At 43.2% G+C, this 21,896-nt stretch overlaps 2 protein-coding genes across 2 annotated transcripts; both read left to right on the forward strand.

The window, feature by feature from the left end:
* The first annotated feature begins 524 nt into the window (after positions 1–524).
* LOC124468702 (5-hydroxytryptamine receptor 1E) lies at positions 525–8,265 on the forward strand. The gene is made up of 2 exons (XM_047021595.1): positions 525–550; positions 7,048–8,265. The coding sequence occupies exon 2, from the start codon at positions 7,129–7,131 to the stop codon at positions 8,263–8,265; it is 1,137 nt and encodes a 378-aa protein (XP_046877551.1). The 5' UTR covers positions 525–550; positions 7,048–7,128.
* Positions 8,266–8,805: 540 nt separating this feature from the next.
* znf292b (zinc finger protein 292b) lies at positions 8,806–21,886 on the forward strand. The gene is made up of 8 exons (XM_047021589.1): positions 8,806–8,981; positions 12,721–12,875; positions 13,210–13,288; positions 13,405–13,540; positions 13,641–13,843; positions 13,998–14,134; positions 14,216–14,357; positions 14,469–21,886. The coding sequence occupies exons 1-8, from the start codon at positions 8,820–8,822 to the stop codon at positions 21,333–21,335; spliced, it is 7,881 nt and encodes a 2,626-aa protein (XP_046877545.1). The 5' UTR covers positions 8,806–8,819; the 3' UTR covers positions 21,336–21,886.
* Positions 21,887–21,896: the final 10 nt, after the last annotated feature.

Below are 21,896 nucleotides of genomic sequence, written 5' to 3' on the forward strand. Positions count from 1 at the left end.
GTACATTTTCTTCATTGATACCTTAAACATAACTGTTTTTAATAGGCCTACACGAAGTCTAGGTTAGCGTCGTCACGCGTTATAATTGCTGACACCTGACTTTTGGGTTTCGTCAATGTAGAAAGTGCCCCCTAGTGTTAGAATATACAGGTCCATTGGTGAAGCTGTGACAACCTCGGTAGGCTACAGAGAACAGGCAGAAAGATGGGCTAAGTGGCTGCATAGCTGGAAATGTTTAAACGGGTTCGCCGATCCTAAATTAGTAGTTTATACAATCAGTGGATTTAAATTTTCCTCGGTTATGGAGTGGATTACCGTTTTAGTGTTTGGATCCTCAGCTATTGTACGCAAATGTGAGCACACCTGATGAACTGTTCCAGCGCATGCACCCAAGACCAGCGCGCAAAAATGTATCGGGCACCTTGATCGTATAGGTAATATACCGATTTTAAAATCGATTTTAAGAAAAAAGGATTTCAGTATTTTTGTCCAACAGCGTCATTTAGAAATAATGATAGGCTATTCCAAGTGAGTTGGAAATGAATAAACGGTAAGTCAATTGCTTGCGCATATAACTTGGCAATTTGTTATTGAGTGACAGTATATTTGAACAGGCTGTGTACTTGTCGACATTTTTCATTTGCATGATACTTTTACTCTTATAGATATCTGCTTTTGTAGTTACACAGCTAACGGATCTGCCTAAAGTTAATAAAAAATAAGACAAAGATAAAGCTGCTCATATTTTCATCCCTTCTTAATTTATTAATCGCTAGTGTGCATAGTCTTCGTCCATGGTCTTCGTCGATAAGTGCTATTTACATTACATTTATTCATTTCATTTCATGCTATGAAATTTCAGATGTACTGAGTAGGCCTAATTGGGCAGATTTCAAAACACATTTAATATTTGCTTAATGAAATGCCCATTTGAAATTAACCGTAGCCTAATAGCTATACGAGATCGTCCTCATGGGATAGGTAACTTTTTGGATAATGGGCTGTAGGCTGCCTAGGTCAACTATATACTTTTTGCCATGCAGACCAGTATGACGTAGATTTAATGCAGGGAACATTTTTCCCCACCCATGTATGTGTGTTTGAGAGAGCATTTAGTAAGCAAGTCACTTGAAGTGTGCTTCCACACTTCAAACCCGCTAAAGCTCTCAAATCTCTCAACATTCCCTTTAGATGCAAGCAATGTGATATTATGTCGGATATCTCTTTCAGCCCGTTCCATTACTGGGGCATGTTAAAGCAATGACTGTGTGTGATTGCCCTACATATAAGGAGCTCAATTCTGATGGCCAGCACCATGGTCTATTACAACAGAAGCATAACAGATTACGACTATACTTCCAATGTAACAATAGAAATTGCGGTAGGCCCTACATAAAATATCTGTCTACATTTGAGAGCAAACATTGAATTACATAAATTGAGTTAATCAGGGTTGGATGTTGTAATGCCACTCTTAACTGAGTCACCGTTGACTGATCCATTTTGAATGTCCCTCAGGAATCCATATCTACCATCTTCATCACAATACTTCTGGAACAGAGTACGTAATGCGGCCCATCTATTAGAACAGTAACAAGCCTCTTCTTTACATCATCAATTATGCATTTACAACTGCAGGTGATTCTGAGATTCTGAAATTCAATCTGAAAGGCTTCATCTGAACTGAGCAATCCTTATCCTTTATTAGACAGTCACAAAGAAATTATTGATTTTAAGTATGTGAATCAAAGTACACTTGATACATTTCATTAAATGTTACCACAAACCACGATTATTCATTATTCTGTTTCAAGTGGTTGTCTTCTCAAGGTACAGAAACACCTTTCCCTACATGGCATGTTCTTCACCACAGTTGAGGTGGACTCAGAGGAGCTGGGTTACTCTGCCAGCTTGCCCAAGCAATCAAGGAAAAATCTATAGTCTCTGGCGTTTTGGTCCCAAGGCACCCATGATTGCAGTTGACATCCTTATGGGCACGACATCCTTATGGGCTTCCATAAACTTTAGCTCCAGATTTACTCCCCAGGACCTCACACTGCCTGTCTTCCACACCCTCTCTGTATTCTCCCTCTGGACAGACGGGTCCACTCTGTGTTAGGTGTTTGTGAGTGCACAGCACACACAACCAAGTGACAAAGTAGCAAAAACAATCTCAAGACGTTCCAATAATTGGATTTCAAGCTTCCACTGTCACAATCAATTTGTGGTATTGACGAGAAAACATAACTGAAAACAGGGTTTTATAGTGTACTCATGACTGTGAATATGTTGCAGTGAGGTTTGGGTGCACCTTTCCTGCAGGGTTGTATTACAATCAAGGCGAATGTATCTGCGACGGGGAAGAACAAGAACAGATAAGCTGTATCAGATCTGTTATATCCTGATGCAGCTGACGTTGATTTACCGTAATGATAACATCTTAATACAATTTACTTCAGGGCCGTCTTTACATCCGCCAAATGTATAAAGTAACAGATAAGCAGAAGCTTAGTACAACAGGAAAGAGTGTGCAAAAACCTTGCCATATTGCAGCTATTCTTTGTCAGTAATATTATTAATCCCAATTACCAAAGTTATAGAACATCTTTATATGTAACTGACATATACAACAGTAGTGTTTTTGCCAGTCATTTAAAGAGTTCAAAAAGTAAACAATATTATGTTGGAAGCCAACCACACAAGTTTTCACAGTAAGTCAAGTCAGGTTCTTGGACAGGACTAGACACAACTCCCAGCCAGAGATCTGTCCGCTCTCTAGCTCCCCATGATTTAGATCCTGAAAGCAACTGTCCATCAATTTCTGGGTGACAAAAGTGAGTGTGTTACAGACTTCTCTGCTGCGAAGCATCAGTCAATGTCCTTTCTCTTTAATGTTGGCCTGGCTTCAGTTTAGGCTGTCACAGCAGTGTTACTCATCTTAGTCCCATAAAATGTGTTCCATATTTAAAATGAAAAGGAGTACTCTGTCATAACTAAGTGTTATACTAATAAACTGATGCCTTCAATTACATGTATTAATATTGTCAGTAACTGTAGGCCGAGTGACTGTAGGTTCTTCAGTCAAGCATCTCTAGTCAAGCTAGTCCTACTAAATGTGCTCCATCTTTTCTCTGCGATAGGTACAGTGTCATCCAACTAATCTAATGCATTCAATTACATTTATTAATATTACTGTAAGGTCATTGATATCTTCTTTGACCTGTGTCGAGCAGAGACTTCAGGCATAATGACCGAAAACCTTGTGGGAGTTTCAGTCAAGCGTAGGTTGAGAAGTCAGATATTGTTGAGTCATGTGTCTGGAGCCTACAGTGGTTGTGTAAGAGTTGTGTAGGAGTTGTGTAGGAGTTGTGTAGGAGTTGTGTAGGAGTTGTGTAGGAGTTGTGCGCTTGACCAACAACACTCCTGCCTGTCTCAAGTGTCCCAGAGTGCCATCATACTGTATCCTCTTCCATCAGGGCCCAGAATAGGTGCCCCTCTATTCAACATCTGACGAAAAGAGTTCTCCCCTCTTCCTGTTCCATCACCCTTGGATCTGTCTCTGAACTGGCTAAAGAAGACACGGCTGCCTTTGTGATCAGACAACCAGAGTGGGTTATATGAGCGCTGCGATATGCTCTGGAAGGAAGAATGCCAATTCAGATTGGGAGATAGATTGGGCAAATGGAGATATTACTGACCTCTCCTTTCACCTGTCATTATCTTTTATTTGAGCTTTTTTTTGTTCCCTGCCATTTCCTCTCTCTCGTTCTCTCTCTCTCCCCTTCTGGAGACATCACATTCGCTCCTCTGTCCATCTTCATTTGTTTCTTGTAATTTTACATTGATTGCTCTGGTAATGGGCTCAGCAAAAAGGTTTTACCACTTGGGCACAGTGTGAATTGGTGACATTAAGGGGCTTTGTAAGATTGAATCTGACTATTAGGGGCGATGATGGTGGCTTTTCATCATCCGTGTTGATGGATTCTTTCCCCCCCACTTCTGATACAGAGACTCCAGCTTGATGTTATGGTAATATGAGATCACTCGCAAACTCCAATGTAGAAAGGTCATTTGTCCTCCAGGTGAAACGACAGCTGATTAATTGCATCGTTTGCCGAGTCCCTGGGTGTGACTACCCCCCCCTCACACCTGCTCTCTATACGTTGACAGCTGCTGATTTAGCTGTAGTCCTTCAACCATCACGCAGAAATTACGAACGTCGTGAAAGGCATGTGTTACTGTACTTGAATGACAATAATTTGTAGTTTCCTGTGTGTGTATGACTGTTTCACTCTGTGGGGATAGCTTGGTGGCTCTGGGGTTTGGGAGCTGTACACCAGGACTAGACTAGAGCCCAGGATTGAAGCTCACTGAGCCCACTTGGCAATATGTAGTGCCGTTATTAGTGTCATGTGTAATTTAGCCTTGTGGAATGTTGAATTATTCATCCACCACACAAGCTTTGAAGCCTGTACTGTTGCTTTGATATCTAAATGGTGCTCTTGCATAGATACCATATGGATTGTTAGTGTTCTGTACCTGTTTCACAATATAAATTTCTATGGGCAAAAATATATGTTATTTTTCTCTACCCCTCTCCCTCCCTCCCCTCTCTCTCTCTCTCTCTCTCTCTCTCTCTCTCTCTCTCTCTCTCTCTCTCTCTCTCTTTCTTTCTCTCTTTCTTTCTCTCTTCGTACTCTACCTTTATTTATTTTTGCCAAAGAAGAAGAAAGAGAAGTAATTAATTCATCAATTGATGATAAAACCATGACTACTGAATGATCATGGTGATGTGAATGGCAATCAATTGTTAGCTCATCAACAGGAGGGGCGTGTCACTATCTTAACAGCCAATCACAACCCTACTGTGTTTCTTGTAAGGAACCCTTGATACACATTGTGCCACACTTTTCCCGACATTACTATACTGACACTTACGTAATATTTCCATTTCAATCTAGAACAATATGTGCAGCTGGAAATTGGATTTTGACCTTCATAATAGTTTGAGGCCAAAATTTCAGCCTCCATTTAGCCTTAAAGGCAGGTCATGGACACAGGTCATGATTGGTCAACTGGAAGAGAGTCATGCTTGGAGCTAGTTCACTAACTCGGTTACACTTGCATTTGAGACCAATATGACCATCTCAGTCCAGAGTTATTTTAGTCTTGCATCACTGTAGACTGGAGGCATTTTGAAACCTCATTAGAATCCTCTGTTTAATGAGAGCCTTGAGTTTTTTAATGAAAAATATGTAAAGACACTCCAAAGAGGATAAATGATTGTTCTGCACATCAGCAGGCAGAGTGTTTGAGACACATTCGCTGTGATCTTTGGAAAATATTAAATAAAACATTTATTTTAATAAATATACATTGCCCATATGAAATTCAGTCCGCCAAAATGTGTTTTGCAAGTCCCTAGTCAAGCAAGAAGGGCCTTACGGTTCTTGACTGGTAGCTCCATTGGTTAAAATAAACCTTTTATTTATTCTGTTAAACATATTGTGCAACTAAATGATGGTTTTGTAGGTACAGTGGAAACCGGGTAAACACTTGCTGTGTTTCCCTCTACTGCCCCCACATGGCAGTGTAAAGTAATTTCATTCACTTTGAAGCGCACAATTTGTTATAGGAAAACATGACAGAGTCACAAAGATCTAATAATTACACTCAGTTGTTTAGCTCACTTGTGCTCACCAACTGCATTGTATTTACAGGATGTATTCCATTTCATAATCTTTTTCTTTCAACTTTTTATTTATATAGAGACAGTTTGAGAGAGACAGAAAAGCAGAACGAGAGGGAGAAGGAGATGGAAAATGCCCCGGGCCGGAATCAAACCTGGGCCCCTGCGTTAGCCTTAACCTGAATGCTACGCGCTGTACTCACTGAGCCACTGGCAGCGACTACAGGCTCTGTTCTAAATAGGGTTCATCACGAGCCCCAAGGTTCTCTTTCCGACCTGCTTGTATTCATGCCATGTCCCGGGGTCGGACACCTGTCTGGGGTATTGACTCAGCTGATGTCTGTGTTGAGGAGCTCTCTGGGGGCAGGAGGGAACCATGTCCACGATGACAGCTGCCACAGAAACGTTCCGTTGACCATGTCTGGATAAATGAATTAGCCTTCAAACAGTGTCCTTCAGCATTGTCTTGTGTTTGCATGCAAGTATGAAGCAGGGTATTTATTTGAAGTTGCTCGTGCACTTGCAAGTAAAAAGCCATATATGCCCTTCAGACAGAGCTGTGCACATGTCAAATAAAGCCTTGAAGGATTAGCATGCAGCGTTTGTATCAAGTGGCAAAAACATTGATTGAATATTTAATTCTGTTTTCCTTGAATACACTTTTACAGACAGGATTTTTTAAATATCAAAATGCATCAGTGTTCAATAGTTATACCAAAACACATTGCCCTAGAATTGATCAGTCCGCTCCTCTTTTCTCTGAGCGTTGGTTTGTTATCTTATCTTTTTCTCGCTTTCTACAGTCTGGGCTTTTTGCCGGCAGACAACAGGCAAAATGGATACTAATTAAACTGGGGATTTAAATAATTAGGCTTAAGGCATGTGTTAATACCTCCTCACATGTTATTCTAAATAATAGTGATTAATTCTATCACACTCAGGGGATATAGCATATTTGTCGAGAGTGGAGATACCGAAACATTGAGTCGAATCAGAACTGTAGTTACATTTCTCAATGTGCCCTTCACCTTTACAATCTTTCCCATTGTGTTTGATAACAATTGTTTGGGTTCAGTGTGTTAATCAACCAAATTACATTACATACAAATCAGAATAATCATGAGATTTCAACCCTCCATAAACATGACCACCTTTATCAAACGACTATTCTCTTCTCAGTAAAACTATTTTTTTCTTAGATAGCAAGGACAGCTACAGAACATGTGTAGCTGTACGTCATCTACAAATGCTTTTGAAAATGAGATACTGACAAACAAATTGTTTTTTGTGTGCCTTTTCAGTTGTCAGCCTGAATATTTAATAATTACTGGTTACTCTTTCCGTGTCGTCTGTTTCAGGATGACTACTGACTGAGGGCAATATCTCCCTGGGTGAGAGAGAGTTTCTATCTCCAAGTGGACATCGGGCTCTGCCCAGGGATGGAGATGGAGAGGTACCAAGGAGAAAGCTCCACGGGCCCCAACATCACTAACTGCACAGGGACGCCCCCCAGCGCTCTGCAGGCCGCTGTCTTCTCAGACAGAATGGTTGTTTTGGTCGTACTTCTGGGGCTCTTCACCCTACTCACTGCGCTAGTCAACATTGCTGTTATTATCGCCATCTGCACCACCAAGAAGCTCCACTTGCCTGCCAACTACCTCATCTGCTCCCTGGCTGTCACTGACTTCCTGGTTGCTGTCCTGGTGATGCCAATCAGCATCCTCTACATCTCCACAGAGACGTGGTCATTGGGCCAGATGGTGTGTGAGGCATGGCTTAGCGTGGATATGACCTGCTGCACATGCTCAATCCTGCACCTCTGTGTCATAGCTCTGGACCGCTACTGGGCCATTACTAAAGCCATCGAATACGCCCGCAAGAGGTCGGCACGCCGCTCGGCCGTCATGGTAGCCGTCGTCTGGGTCATCTCCATCTCCATCTCCATCCCTCCCCTCTTCTGGAGGCACAGACCAGGCAGCCAAGGCCCCAAACAGTGCATCATCGAGCACGACCACAAGGGCTACACCATCTACTCCACCTTTGGGGCCTTTTACATTCCCATGACTCTCATACTCATCCTCTACTATAGGATCTACAGCGCCGCCAAGACTCTGTACCAGAAACGAGGTTCCTCCCGTCACTTGAGTAACCGGAGCGTGGACAGCCAGAATTCTCTCAACCATTGCCGTGTCGCGCACACGCTCTGTGTGTCCGACCTGTCCACTTCAGACAACACTCTGGAGTTTGACAGGCTCAACGTCACTATACGCATCCCTTCCTTTGAGGCAGATTTGGAGGGGATGGATGAGAGGAATCAGATATGTACCTCCCGTGAGAGAAAGGCTGCACGCATCCTTGGACTTATCCTTGGGGCTTTTATAATTTGCTGGCTGCCTTTCTTTATCAAGGAGCTTCTTGTGGGACTAAGACTAGTAAATCCATCTCCACAGGTCTCTGATTTCCTAACCTGGCTGGGCTATATCAACTCGCTCATCAACCCCCTCCTGTACACTAGCTTTAACGATGATTTCAATTTGGCGTTTAAGAAGCTTTTCAGACGGAAGGAGCATGTTTAGCCGGTCCAAGTTGAAAATGCTACCCGTTAGGGAATGTATGCAGATATATTTACATGCAGTGTGTTGCATTTGTCCATGTTACTTGTGTGATGTTGTGCTTTTCTAAATAAAAGTCTTATCAACAAAACTGTTTTACCCGCCCGTTTTATTTAAGTCTTTAGAGATGACTTCCACCTTCCACTGTAGAATAGACTTTACAGGCCTCATCCACCTTTGACATTTACAGTTGGTTTATAGGACTAAACAGATTATACATTAACAAAACAAATTAACCAAATCAAAACACAATCAATACATCCTCATTAAGGATAACGATTAAAGAAACGTTGTTGCTGTTTAAAGCTAATTTCGCTCGTATCCAATCAGACGGAATCAATAGGAATTTGAAATTATTGTTATTTTCTGTATCATACGTTAGTAATGCGCTCGGGGGTCAATGCAATCAAAATCATTTTCTAACAGTAGAGGGCATTGTTTACTGCGTCAGTGCGTAAAATTGTGTCCCACGCTGTTCGCGTACGCTTTAGTGGTACGCGCTGGAGTTGGATGTGAAGATGGCGGACGAAGAGGCCGAACAGGACCGTTGCGCACGGAGCGACACCAGTACAACGATAGTGTCACTCCGGGAACGACTGCAAAAATTAGCTGTAGTGCTAAAGGACTGCGCGGACTCTGGAGAACAGTCTTCTTCTCAGTATTGCCAAGAATTTTGTCAGGTTTGTCAAGCGTTTGCTAGAATTATTTCTGACTGTGCGTCCTGGCCATTCCCAATAGAAAAAGGCTAGCTAAGCTAACACCATACTGAGCCATTGCTTTGCAACAGCAAACCATTGCTAACCAGTGGAGAGCTAGGTTTCTAAGAATCTTTTCTAAAGCTACCAAAAGAACCACGACTTTAAAGCCGCGGGTACGGTTCATAGAATTCAAGGTGAAAGTAACTGTTGGTTTAGTTAACGTAGCAAATGATGGGACACTGATCAGCTTGATAGGTAGCTGGCTAGCTAGCTTTGCTTCAGGCTAAATCATGTCAACTAGCTATGCTTCCCACCATACCATATTGACATCTTGTAAGGTGTGTCATGACTCAACTAGCTAGCAATACATTCGGTTGTGGGGTGGATCCATGGAAATTGCCAGTCTTGTCTTACGCAGCAGAGGAGGTGATTTTGATAGCTGTGGCTAACATCAACTTGATGCAGTACTGCAGTGCAGTCATAAACTATAGAATGCACAGAATCACATTTGGTCAGAAACGTTAATTATTCGTTTGCACAGTTATAGGTACACATATGAAATGCAGTATAGACTGCCTATTCAGATAGTCAGGGTCGTGCGTGAGTTTTATTATGGGGTAGCAGTAAACGTGGACTATGCATCCCTGAATGTATCTATGATGGATTGGCCTCTGATTTGAGGTCACTTCTGTGTTTGTTGTTTGGTTTTATGGCAGCATTAGGGTTACATTTAGACCTATGATCTGCTCCTGATTCAGAACTGCACTATTTGACCAAGGTTTTTTGCTTCTCATGTTTTGGGAAATAGTGACAGTTGAACTTGTTTTTGATTTATATTTGAAAAGACAGGATCAGTTCCTCCAGTGTTTGATGTTTCAGCCACTGTAGCAGTAGAATATAAAGCGTGTTTCACACACAACTTTGACTGGAGGCAGTGACTGTCTTTGTGCTGTGTGGGAGGACTAGCCTAGAACAGTCTCTCTCAATCTAAGCCTCAATATGTGTCTTTAAATTGTATTTATATTTTTTGGTTTTCAAGTGTTCTCTTTTGGAAATGTAACAGTGCAGTGTTCATTTCCAGATTTGTTTCTCTCTCAGTGGAGAAGCAGCCTGTGTTTGCTACTTTCTGCACTTAGTGTGGATTTCAGTGAATGGATGCTTAAAAGATGCTTAATCCCCCAGAGGCCTACTGGGATCCTAGACACACTGAGAACAACACACGACCGACTGAGTGATGTGTGTATCTCTGTGAATGTATTTGTGTGTGTCTATCTCTGTGTATGCATCTGTGTGTGTGTGTGTGTGTGTATCTGTGTGTCTGTGTGTGTGTGTATATGTGGTGTTATGAGCTGCAAGCCAGCCGTCCTGCACAGTATTGCCCCGTGTCTAGGATGTTGCTGTGGGAGTGTTCTGTCTGGAGAGTCATTTGAGACTCTGTTGCCCCAGGTTGTGTGGAACCTGATGAATATGCATGCTCCACCGGGTCCGGCTGGGCACCCTTCCCCTCCTTTTATCTTTGTCTAATTAGGCCTGGATCAACTACAGAACAGGGAATAGGATTCTAATGTGTGCTGGGTGCAAGGTCCTGTTCGTTGTTTTCTTGTAGCACAGGGTGTTTGCATTGCAAACTGCAGGAAACCAAAGATGGGCGTTTCTCTCTTCTCTTAACCCAACCAGCAGAGCCGTTTGGTCCAGATTTTCATTTGTCAGCAATGTCTTGTAGGGTCAGTTTACCCTTGAATCTTGTCCTAATTAGAAGGTCAACAAACAACATTGTGGATTTGTTCAGGAGCTGATCACTCACTTTAACATACAGTCAGAAGATAGCTTTTTACAATGACACTGTGTTTGACTTCATATCCGTTCTAGCTTTTTTATTGGTGGGGGTCTGATTGCGCTATATAAAGGCTGTTTTGTATTGCATGGAAGCCACAGCTGACTAACGGACAGATGGCAGCTTCCTTTGAAATGAATTACATGACCTTTGACATTATCCATGTCTGGCAGCTAAGATATGGTGCTCTGGTTATCTGGTGGATTACAAGTCCACTTGTGTGTTTCTGCTAGGAATAGCACTTAGCAGCCAGGTGTACATGAGTGGTGTGTGTATATTTCTCAAGGTTCCCGGGGGGGGGGGGGGGGGGGGGGGGGGGGGGGGGGGGGGGGGTGCTGTCATGCACACCTGCAGAGGAAAAGAGAGAGGGGTCAGAGAGAGCGAGATGAAGGATGAGCAGACTAAATAAGATGCTGCTGTTGTTTTCTGTTAATCATAACAGCAGCCTCCATTGTGAAGATTTCCCAGCACTGGATGTGAAGGATACTGTTTCTTTGTTTCGTCTGTAGTTGAAGGTTATGGGCAGATGCATGATGGGAAGAGAGATGAGTGTGGTGTTGTCATTGGGAGGTAGCCTGCTGAGATAATGAATCTGTCTGTGCATGGCTCAGTTCCCCCTCATGCTCTCCTCCCCTGCAGGTGAATATCCTGGCAGACCTTGCTAATTAAGTCTAACACTAGTCCTTCTAATGAACGCCTTCATAGACATATCCTCAATGGACCTGGTATTGTGTTCAGCTCTTGATAAGCATCGTTTGGTACGTTATTTTGTTATTTTAATCTGAAAGCTAAGTGGATGGTACCCTGTGGGGTTTGCCTGTATATAGGGTGATTGTCCAATATCAAGTCTTTAGGGAATGTTTACATCTCATTATTTGAGAATGAAACTTCTCTTTATGTGGAGGTTTGACTGTTGACTCTGTTTACAAGTATGTGTTTACGAATCTGCTGCAGGGATGAAAAAGAAAAACGTGATCTTTTCGACAGCTGTTGTCCTCAACATGTATTTAGTTCTCTGGGTTATATGGGGTTACATTCTAGCGATACAGTGTTTCCTGAAGAGCAGAACATGGGGCAGTCCTTGACTGAACTCTCCAGGACCTTGAAATGAACTCTCCATAACCTTGCATACCTAGCAAGACTATCGGCCCCTCTAGGATCCTGTCTGCAAGCCACCTGAGGCTGAAGGCAGCCAGCCAGCCATGCAGTGAAACATGAGCACAGTCTACACACTATTATTGTTCGGAGGACATGATACTGAAGACAGATATGCAGCTTTGTTGAATTATCTTACAATGTAGGCTAAGACTTTCTTCGGATCCTCTCTTCTATTGTATGAAAAACACTTGGTTCCCCCCCCCCCTCGCTTTACAGAGAAATCGGTTTTCTTTGTTCTTAGAAGATAAAAGTAGATGTATTTATCATCTCACTATGCCTGTATTTCTACAGATCTTCTGCTAGGCCTAGTTTTGTACTCTGGTGAAGATCGTTCTTCCTCAGGCGTATCTAGCTCTCCTGGGTCTCACCTTGTCTGTTTTCTTTACGCTGTTGCAAAGCTCCCTCTTTCCCAACTTGTGTGGAAATGTGTTGTACACTAGTTTTGTAGGACACTGGAAAGATGGGCCTTGAAAATGTAGTGAACCTTATGAAATGACTACCTCTGCTCAGTCATCTATTTGTCCTGTGGGCTTATAAAGTACAGCCTGAATTTAAACACAAGAAAGCAGCAAGTTTCTGAATGATGTCTTTTTACGCTGCACTTTAAAGACGCAGCATGATATCTACAAAAACAGTATTTTGGTTTCTCGCTGAATGTTATCAGTGCTTAATTAGGAGAATAGACTGTGTGTGTGTGTGTGTAACCTCCCCTTCTATCTCTGTGTGAAGACTCTGGTGGAGTATGCTGGCCGATGGAAGGTGGAGGAGGATCTGTTGCCCTTGGTGGAGGTTTACAGAGTGGCCCTGCTGAGCTATGCTGAAGCTTCTCCCTGCCTCTCCACCCAGTGTGAAAATGTTCCCCTTGTACTTGAAAGGCTCTCGCTGTGAGTCCTAATGAAGGGGATGCCTTTGATTGTTGTTTACTATTTTGTTTCATCAATTCACACTCAAATACCCTTGAGATATAAACATAAAATCATAAAAATGTCAGGACAATTATAGTCTACTTATTACACTGATTTGCTGTACATAAATGTGTGTTTATTGTGTTAACTTCCATCATAACTTGTACCGTTTAAAGTACTTACACAATCAAAGGAAATTTACGCCACCAGGCACCAGCAATTAGGTTGCTCGCTTGCATTGCATGTCATGCAGCGCTGTCTTGATTAAATAATGTTTGGTTTTCCTCTTTTGGGTTTCCATTGCTTTGTGCAGAAGCTGTGTGGAACTCTTGCTGTCACTACCAAACGAGATCCCAGATACCTTGTGGAAGGAGTTCCAGTCATCTGTACAGGTAAAGGGCACTGTCTCACTGGAGGGGAATGCTCATCCCTCAATGTTTGTCTGTGTCCTAAACTGGGATATTATATTTCCCGCTCTAAGCTGTCGCGTTGATGTTTTTCTTTGCAGTCTTCCCACTCACAGTTGCAGGAGAATGGGATTCCACAGCTGTCGCTGCTGTCTGTCCTGGTCCAGGGGACTGGGGTCTGGACTAACAGCACTCTGCACAGCCTGCTCTCCCACGGGTCCCCACACACAGACCAAGGTGAGGGGGGCAGTCCTGCTCTGGAACTACAGTGGAGTGTTATGATCGTGACGTAACAACAACATTCTTTAATCTGGTGAATGACTCTCCTCTTGTACAGTTCATGAGTTTTTGGCCCTGGAGGGGCCTCAACTGCTGCTGATGAGGATGAAGCATCTGTTTAAGGAGAAGCAGGAGGAGAAGGCCCTGCATCTGGCCAAGGCATGCACAGAGTATCCAGAGTTTGAAGGAAAAGGGCATTTTAAGCAGATGCACCTTATTTGTTTGTGTGCCGTCTCAGAACAGGAACAGTTGATGGAAGAGGTAAGGTGAAATAATCTGTAGGCGTCATTAAAAAAAGATTTCAGAAGGTTTCTGTTTCTTGATAGTGAGAACTTCTGCCAGCAGAGGGCGGACTAGCACATTACAAGTAGTCTTGGTGACTCGAGGCTGTACTAATGCCGTGTTTGTTGTTCAGCTGTCTAAGGTGGATTGCCGTGATTCTTTGGAAATGATCTGCAATCTTGAGTCAGAGGGGAATGAAAGGGGAGCCTTCAGTTTATGCACTGCCTTCCTGACCCGCCAGCTACTGCAAGGAGACAGTTATTGTTCCTGGTAACCACGGATACACACTAAGGTTTTTTTGGTTAATTTTGACATTGGAATGTGTGAATAACACCTGTCCTCCATCTCCAGGGAGCTCACGCTGTTTTGGAGCAAACTGCTGAAGCGTCTAGAAGAGTCAGAGCAGACCTTTCTGGATAGATGTCGTCAGATGTCCTTGCTGTCTAAAACAGTTTACCACATTCTCTTCCTCATCAAGGTCATTCAGTCAGAGGTGAGTTAATAACATTCACTTTACAAAACACTCATTTTTTAAATCAGTTGATTGCGCTCACCATCTTCCACGTAACCTACCCTCCTTTTTGTTCCTTTCTCTCTTTAACAGATGGACACTGTAGGCCTGCCGGTGTGTATTGAGATGTGCATAAGAGCACTGCAAATGGAATCCAGTGACGGAAGCACCAAGGCCACTATCTGTAAAACGATCTCGTGTTTGTTACCGACTGACCTGGAGGTCAAACGTGCCTGCCAGCTCACAGAGTTTCTCCTGGATCCAACAGTGGACTCTTACTATGCTGTGGAGACACTCTATAATGAACCTGACCAGAAGCTGGAGGAGGACAATCTACCCGTGCCCAACTCTCTAAGGTGTGAGCTGCTGCTGGTGTTTAAGACCCAGTGGCCTTTCGATCCGGAGTTCTGGGACTGGAAGGCCCTGAAACGTCAGTGTCTTGCTCTAATGGGTGAGGAGGCCTCCATCGTGTCGTCTATTGACCTGCTGAACGATAGTGAGAGCCCAGAGGCTCCTGAGGAGGAGGAGGAGGAGGACGCGAGCAAAGGCCAGGAGGACTTCAGAGATGTCACGGACTGCTTTGTGGACACCACAAATGAACTGAAGGAAATAACCGACAAGAGACAAAAGAACAGAGAAGTGAAGAAACTGAGAGAGAAAGGTTTCATATCTGCCAGGTTTAGAAACTGGCAGGCGTATATGCAGTACTGTGTTTTGTGTGACAAGGAGTTTCTCGGTCACAGGATTGTTCGTCATGCACAGACTCATTACAAAGATGGAGTGTATAGCTGTCCAATATGTGCAGAGACATTTACTTGTAAGGAAACACTAGTACCCCATGTAGCATCTCATGTGAAGCTGTCAAGTAAGGAAAGACTAGCTGCGATGAAAACAAGTAAGAAACTGTCTAATCCCAAAACAGCAGCTCCTGTTATTGCAGCCTTAAAGGCCAAGACAGAGAATCAGCTGTGGACAAAAGAAAATAGTGATTCGCAAGAAACAAATGTGGAGTTCCCCGAAACTGTTCAGGCCAAAGTCTCAGACTTCAAGACGGAATGCAGTGATGAAAACACGTGTCCTGTTGCCAACTGCAGGAAGGGGTTTAAGTTTTTAAAGAATCTTCTTGCACATGTAAAAGCACATGGGGATAATGATGAAGCAAAGCGCTTCTTGGAAATGCAGAACAGGAAGGTGATCTGTCAGTATTGTCGTCGTCAGTTTGTCAATGTCACCCACCTTAACGATCATCTGCAGGTGCACTGTGGCGTAAGACCGTACATTTGCATTCAGCTGAATTGCAGGGCCAGCTTTCTGTCCAACACCGAACTGCTTGTCCACAGAAAAGAGCACGCTATGTTTAAGGCTAGATGCATGTTTCCCAGCTGTGGGAAGATTTTCAGTGAAGCTTACAAGCTGTATGATCACGAGGCACAGCATTACAAGATGTTCACCTGTAATATCCTTGACTGTGGGAAGGTGTTCCACTGTCAGACCCAGTTGGATTCACACCAGCAGGAACATGTCTCAAAAGAGGAGGAATACCCAGATCAAGACCTTCAAAGTCCACCAAGCCCCAACCCTCCTCATTCACTAGTGGAGCGGATGCTTTCAGATCAGGCCACCCTCTCAGAGGAGATCTGCAAAGGAAATGTAATAAACTCGGGTAATGAGACACCTCTTCAACCTCCGGACAATGTTAGGATGAACCACTCAATTGAGGACATGTTTTCTCAAAGACCTGTACAAAACCCTGAGCAATACACTGTCAAAAGTGAGCCACCAGACATAAGTCAGTACCCATCTCGACAGGTCCCTTGTTCAAATAATTCAGTAATCCGGTCTACACACACACTTGATCCCAATCAAAATGTGCATATAGACAATTCAGGAGCTTCTACGTTTGACTGCATGAGACCTACACCACAGTACCCCCAAGTCCCCTCCTACCTATGCACGAATGTTCTGCAAGGCCAGGCATTAACATTTCCCCAAGATGGACATGGTTGTTCTAGCAAATATAATTCAGACTGTGGAGAATCGTTACAAGGATGTCAGCAAGACATGCTTGTTAATAACCTTCTGGCATCGGGCCTGACCCCACATTACACTCCATCCGCAATGACACAATCACTTCTTCCAGCAGTGGCCCCTCTGCCACCCACTGAGAGCACAATGGCACAGTTTCCATGTTCAGGGTCTGTTGCCCCAACATCTGTGGAGAAACAGAGGCATGAATGTGCGCTTGACTCATGTACACGGAATTACAGTTCTTACAGGAGTGTTACCAAGCACATGAAAGCTGTTCATCCAGAATTTTATGCACAGTGGAAACTTTCTAAACAAATTAACAAGGTTTCCAACGCTGCCTCTCTGAGTGTTCCCTTTGTTGGAAACCCTGTTGCTGCTCTCCAAACCCATCAGGTCAATGGAGACCCAGTCCCTGGATTTCAGAGGCAGAATGTGATCCATTCACACCCACACCTAAGCATGACCCCAAACTCAAACCACCCGACTTCATCAGTTCAAAACCAGGCTCTTCTCAACCAAATAGAGAATATACTGGACCCCATTGTACTCTCTCAGTTAGGAAACACCACTAATCAATTTGCACCAATGCAGTCAAATGTTGGATCGACTTTATCATGGCATCCAACCTCTGGAAACAAACAAAACCAGAATAGTTGCCCTTCCCAGGAATATCCCTCAAAACAGCAAGGGATGCATGTACCACAAATGGATGCTATCAGTGGAACGCTCAACCATGGCCGTCCATCATGTCCAATGCTTGGAACTCTGGATAATGCTCTGCAACACACTGCCTCTTATGTGGAGAGGCTCAAGGGTTCTAGTCAGTTGGGATGTTCCACATCTCTGTATGCCTCACAGACACAAATCAAATCCAGCACAAACTTCATTGCCCCAGAAATAAAGACAGAGATACTGAATCATACAGAACCAAAACTCGTACCTGCGGTTAAGGACAGCACAATCAGTTTGGGAAATAATACGGAGAATCTAAAAAGTGTCAAGAAAAACAAAAGAACAAAATGGCCTGCTATTATTAAAGATGGGAAATACATTTGCTCTAGGTGTTTCAGAGAATTTTTGAGTCCTAAATCGCTGGGAGGACATTTGTCGAAGCGATCCCACTGTAAGGCCTTTGATGAGACTGACCTGACTGCAGACCTCCCTACGTCGTTTCTCGATCTTCTCAATTCAGAACAATCTATTAATGCTGCCCAGCCTTCACCAGCTGTACAGTATAACCCCTCTGGAATTTATCAAGACAAGCCTAGTCTGCCAGTGACAAGAACTCCAGCAGATTCAAAAATGTTGTCTAATATCAGTTATCATCCAGCCAATTTGTCAGCATATGGAGTCGGGGATGAACCAAATGATGAGATTCTGAAACACCTTATGGATAATACGAACATTCCTGATCTTTATGACAATTTAGCAGTTCCCCAACAACCATTACAAAATCCTTGTGGGCCCCACGGAAGTACTGATAATGGTCCGAAAATCTCGGTCATACATCACACTGCAAACGTAAAGAAGACAGAGAATGAATCTTATAGGGATCCTTTTCTCCAGTCATGTGACGGTATGTTTGGAATGACTGATTTCTCTGACCCACTCCTCTCCCAAATCCTTTCAGAGAAACCATCCAGTGGTTCCCCTGGCAGTCTGCCCTCAGACCAAATTAACAATTTACTCAAAGTTGAAACAATCACAAAGATGAGAGAAGCAAAGAGGATCTCTGATGATGACTCAGGAGGGCAGAAAAATGACGGACTGCTGGCTGCGATGGCTAGTATGGCACAGAATCTAATGTCCAACCCAATGACCCAGATCATGCCACCAGATCCACAGAATATTCCGGCAACTGGTCTTAAACCACCTGAGACACAGAGAAAGCACATCGAACAGGATGTTAAGAGAAAACTGAGGGAACAGATTTTAGCAGGAGACTTTCAAAGAAGAAACAGTTCAATTAATTTAACCAGCACTGACACAAATGACTGCTCAAAGAATCGAATGTCATTAAATCCAGCAACCAGTGCTACACATTATTCTGGGGACCATCAAAGCCACCAGCCGACAAAGAAGATTGAGGTAACCACTGTGGGACAGGTCCATGATATTAACAAAAAAACTAACCTTGTGTATCCTGGCCAAATTCATGGGGCACCAAATCCACAGAGCTTCACTAATTTCAGAGAGCCATCCACCCAACACCAGGAAACACCTGTGCCTACCACTATTTTGGCGAATGATGTTGATCTAGGTCCCTCCCAATCTTCTACAGACCAACAACATTGGATGATGGATATTCAGACTGCATTGGAGAGGCTGGACTTGGACAGAGAGTTCAGTGTCAAACCTCAACCATGTTTCCCACAGAAACCAAGCACCAATGACATGTCCCATGAAAATGAGTCCAATGTTTCAAAAGAGAAAGTCACACAGGTGTCTGTTACACAGGTATCTGACGGCTTCGTGAAACCATTTGCCTGTGAGAAAGATAACTGTACATACAGGGCCATGACAAAAGATGCCGTTTTGAAACACCTTATCAAGACTCACAATTACACAGATGAGATGATTCATTCAATGAAGAAAAGTCATGAGAAATTTGCCCCATTTAGCTGCCAAATGTGCAGTAAAACATTTACCCGTAACTCAAACCTGAGGGCACATTGTCAGACGGCTCACCGATTGTCACCTGAGGAAGTTTCTAAATTAAATCCAAAGCGCAACACGGGTGGATTCATGAATAACCAGGACCAGACAAATGTAAGTTCAGTCCCTTCCCCCTGGTGTCAGACTCTCAGTGCTGTCAACGAACATCGTCCAATCACGGACACTATGACTCGTCAGAATTCAATCCAAGATGCGACCAAACAAGAGAACTTGTCACATACTTGTGTACAGTCACTTTCTACTGATATATCTGACCAAAGGTATGATGATAATACTCACTCTATTGGAATGCAATCAATACAGAGCCTGTCCAGACACAATCAGCAACTGACTTCATCACCAACAATGTCTAGGTACCAAATGGATGCTCAGAGTGCGGTAATGACTCCTCAACCTACAGGTCTTGAGAGTGACAGATGGTCAAATAGACCATATATTCCATCGTCTACAGTGCCCAACCAGTACTTACCAAGTCATCAAACTGGAGTCAGTTTGCCAGCACTGACAACTTCCGTGTCAGTGACTACATCAGATGCCCTTCAGACCTGCATTCCCCTACCCGTTGACAAACACAAGGTCAACAAACAAAAAATTGTAAAACCTAAAGTCGAAACTCCCAAGAAGATGAAAGAGAAGAAGCCAGACGCAAATGATGCTTTCAGCCCATACAGGCCCTATCGCTGTGTTCATCAAGGATGTGTTGCAGCCTTTACGATTCAGCACAATTTGATCCTCCACTATAGGGCGGTCCATCAGTCTGCTCTGTTGGCATTTGAAGTAAACAATGAAAACGACCAGAACGAGGGGCAAGATGAAACAAATGACCCAGAGATGTCATCATCATCGCTGGAGGAACCAGAGAGTGAGGTCACCCAGGTCACTGAACTTAGGTGTCAAGTAAGAGACTGTTCAAGAGTATTTCAAGATGTTCCAAGCCTTTTGCAGCATTACCTCCAGCTTCACAAATTCAGCCTAGATAAGGCAGGGTCTCTCATGTCAAGCATTAACCTTGGCAGGTTCTGTTGCGACCAACAAGGTTGTGCGGCAACATTTACCGCTTTTTGGAAGTACGTTGGGCATGTCAAAGAGGAACATGAGAGGGGAGCGCTATCTAAAGTTGAACCTGTGGACGGAATGTATAAATGTGATGTTGACGGTTGCGACCGTGCCTACGCCACAAGGTCCAACCTGCTGAGACACACGATAAAGAAGCATAACGATATCTACAAACTTCAGCTGGTAAATCAACAAAAGAGTGAAGAACGTTTGAAAATGTCAAAATCAGTCGATGGAAAAGAAAACATCGAGAGCAACAAAAAGAGCCATCAGAAAGGTTGTGACAGGAAGAAATCCGATAAGTCTAAAAACAATCACTGGACTAAATACGGAAACCCCTCTTTGAAAACGAAGGAGGAAGCATCAGCGCTGTGCATCAAGAGATACACCTTGCAGTACCCCTGCATGATAAAGGGGTGTGATAGTGTTATGAATTCCGAGCGTAGCATTATGAAGCACTACATGGGGCATGGCCTGTCAGAGCGATATCTCGAGGAGCAGAGAAGCCATTTCATATTTTGTAAGAAATCCCCCAGGCAGAGGCACCGCTCCGTCAGGAGTGATGAGTCAAAGTCAGAGAACTCATCTGAAGTATCGGAGAGCGACGACACTGCAGACACCGGCCAAGAAGGAAGTGAATTTGAGTACTCCAAACCTGTACTGCGTAAGAGGGGGACAACTGAGGACCCTGGACTGTTCGACAGCAAACCTTTGAACGATGACAGTTCTGAGGCCGTTTCAGATAGCCCTGTACCGATAAGACGCAAAAGAGGTCGCCCTCAAAAATTACATCTGGACAAACTAGTGAAGCGGAAAAGGGTGTCGAGGTCAACGAGGAGCCGTGTGGTGTATGGTGGGGATAATGGCTCCGACTCATCATCGAGCAATGCTCTGACACAGGATGACTTGACTTCATTCAAGCCCATGGGATTTGAAATGTCTTTCTTGAAGTTTTTGGAGCAATCCAACCAATCTGAACATTCCCTTAAGAGGAAGATTCATCCAAAAGCCGCTGTGTTGTGCAAAAAATCTAGTGAATATCTGCAATCAAAAGATTCCTCCGTTGACTTCAGGAACCCTCAACAACTGACATCTCTTAACAAAGTGAAAATTATTGTAGATGGCGCTTATTCGGACGTTGCTGAGATACTACTGAAGCAACTTCAGGAAATGAGACCAACAGTGATTTTAGAGAAATAGGTATTGTTGGTATTAAGACTGACTGACTGACTGAATGTGTTTTTAAATATGGTTACTCAGGATTAGACTGGTTTAAACTTGCTGCATTTTTTTTTTTGTAAATCTGTTTGTTGAATTAATTAATTGAAATTGTTTTTGACAATAAACCTAATAGTCTAAACCTTATCTATAAATATTGTTTTTATAGTACATGTACAAAGTTTGGTATAAATTAATGAATTAAGCATGTATGTATTTATGACGTTTCCCATCACATTTTGCCTCCTGCAAACCAAATTAGAAACTGAGATGAAAAGCTCATGGCACACGCTGCCATGTTAAAAATAAAATAAAAATGGTATCCCCATGGGACAGGATTTAACAAAGTAGTCCCTCAAACTAACAGAATGTGATGTTGTGAGTAAAGTTTCTGATTTATTTTGTTAAACATGCCTTGTAAATTTCTAGGCATAGACAAATGTGTATGTGTGTGTGTATAGTTAATTTTTTAAGCACTTACTGCCACCAGCAGTGAAAAGTTAATTGAGATAAACTGAAACTTTATTACAAGTTTTTGTGTTT

The sequence above is a fragment of the Hypomesus transpacificus genome, chromosome 6 (assembly GCF_021917145.1).
Source record: "Hypomesus transpacificus isolate Combined female chromosome 6, fHypTra1, whole genome shotgun sequence".
NCBI lineage: Eukaryota > Metazoa > Chordata > Actinopteri > Osmeriformes > Osmeridae > Hypomesus > Hypomesus transpacificus.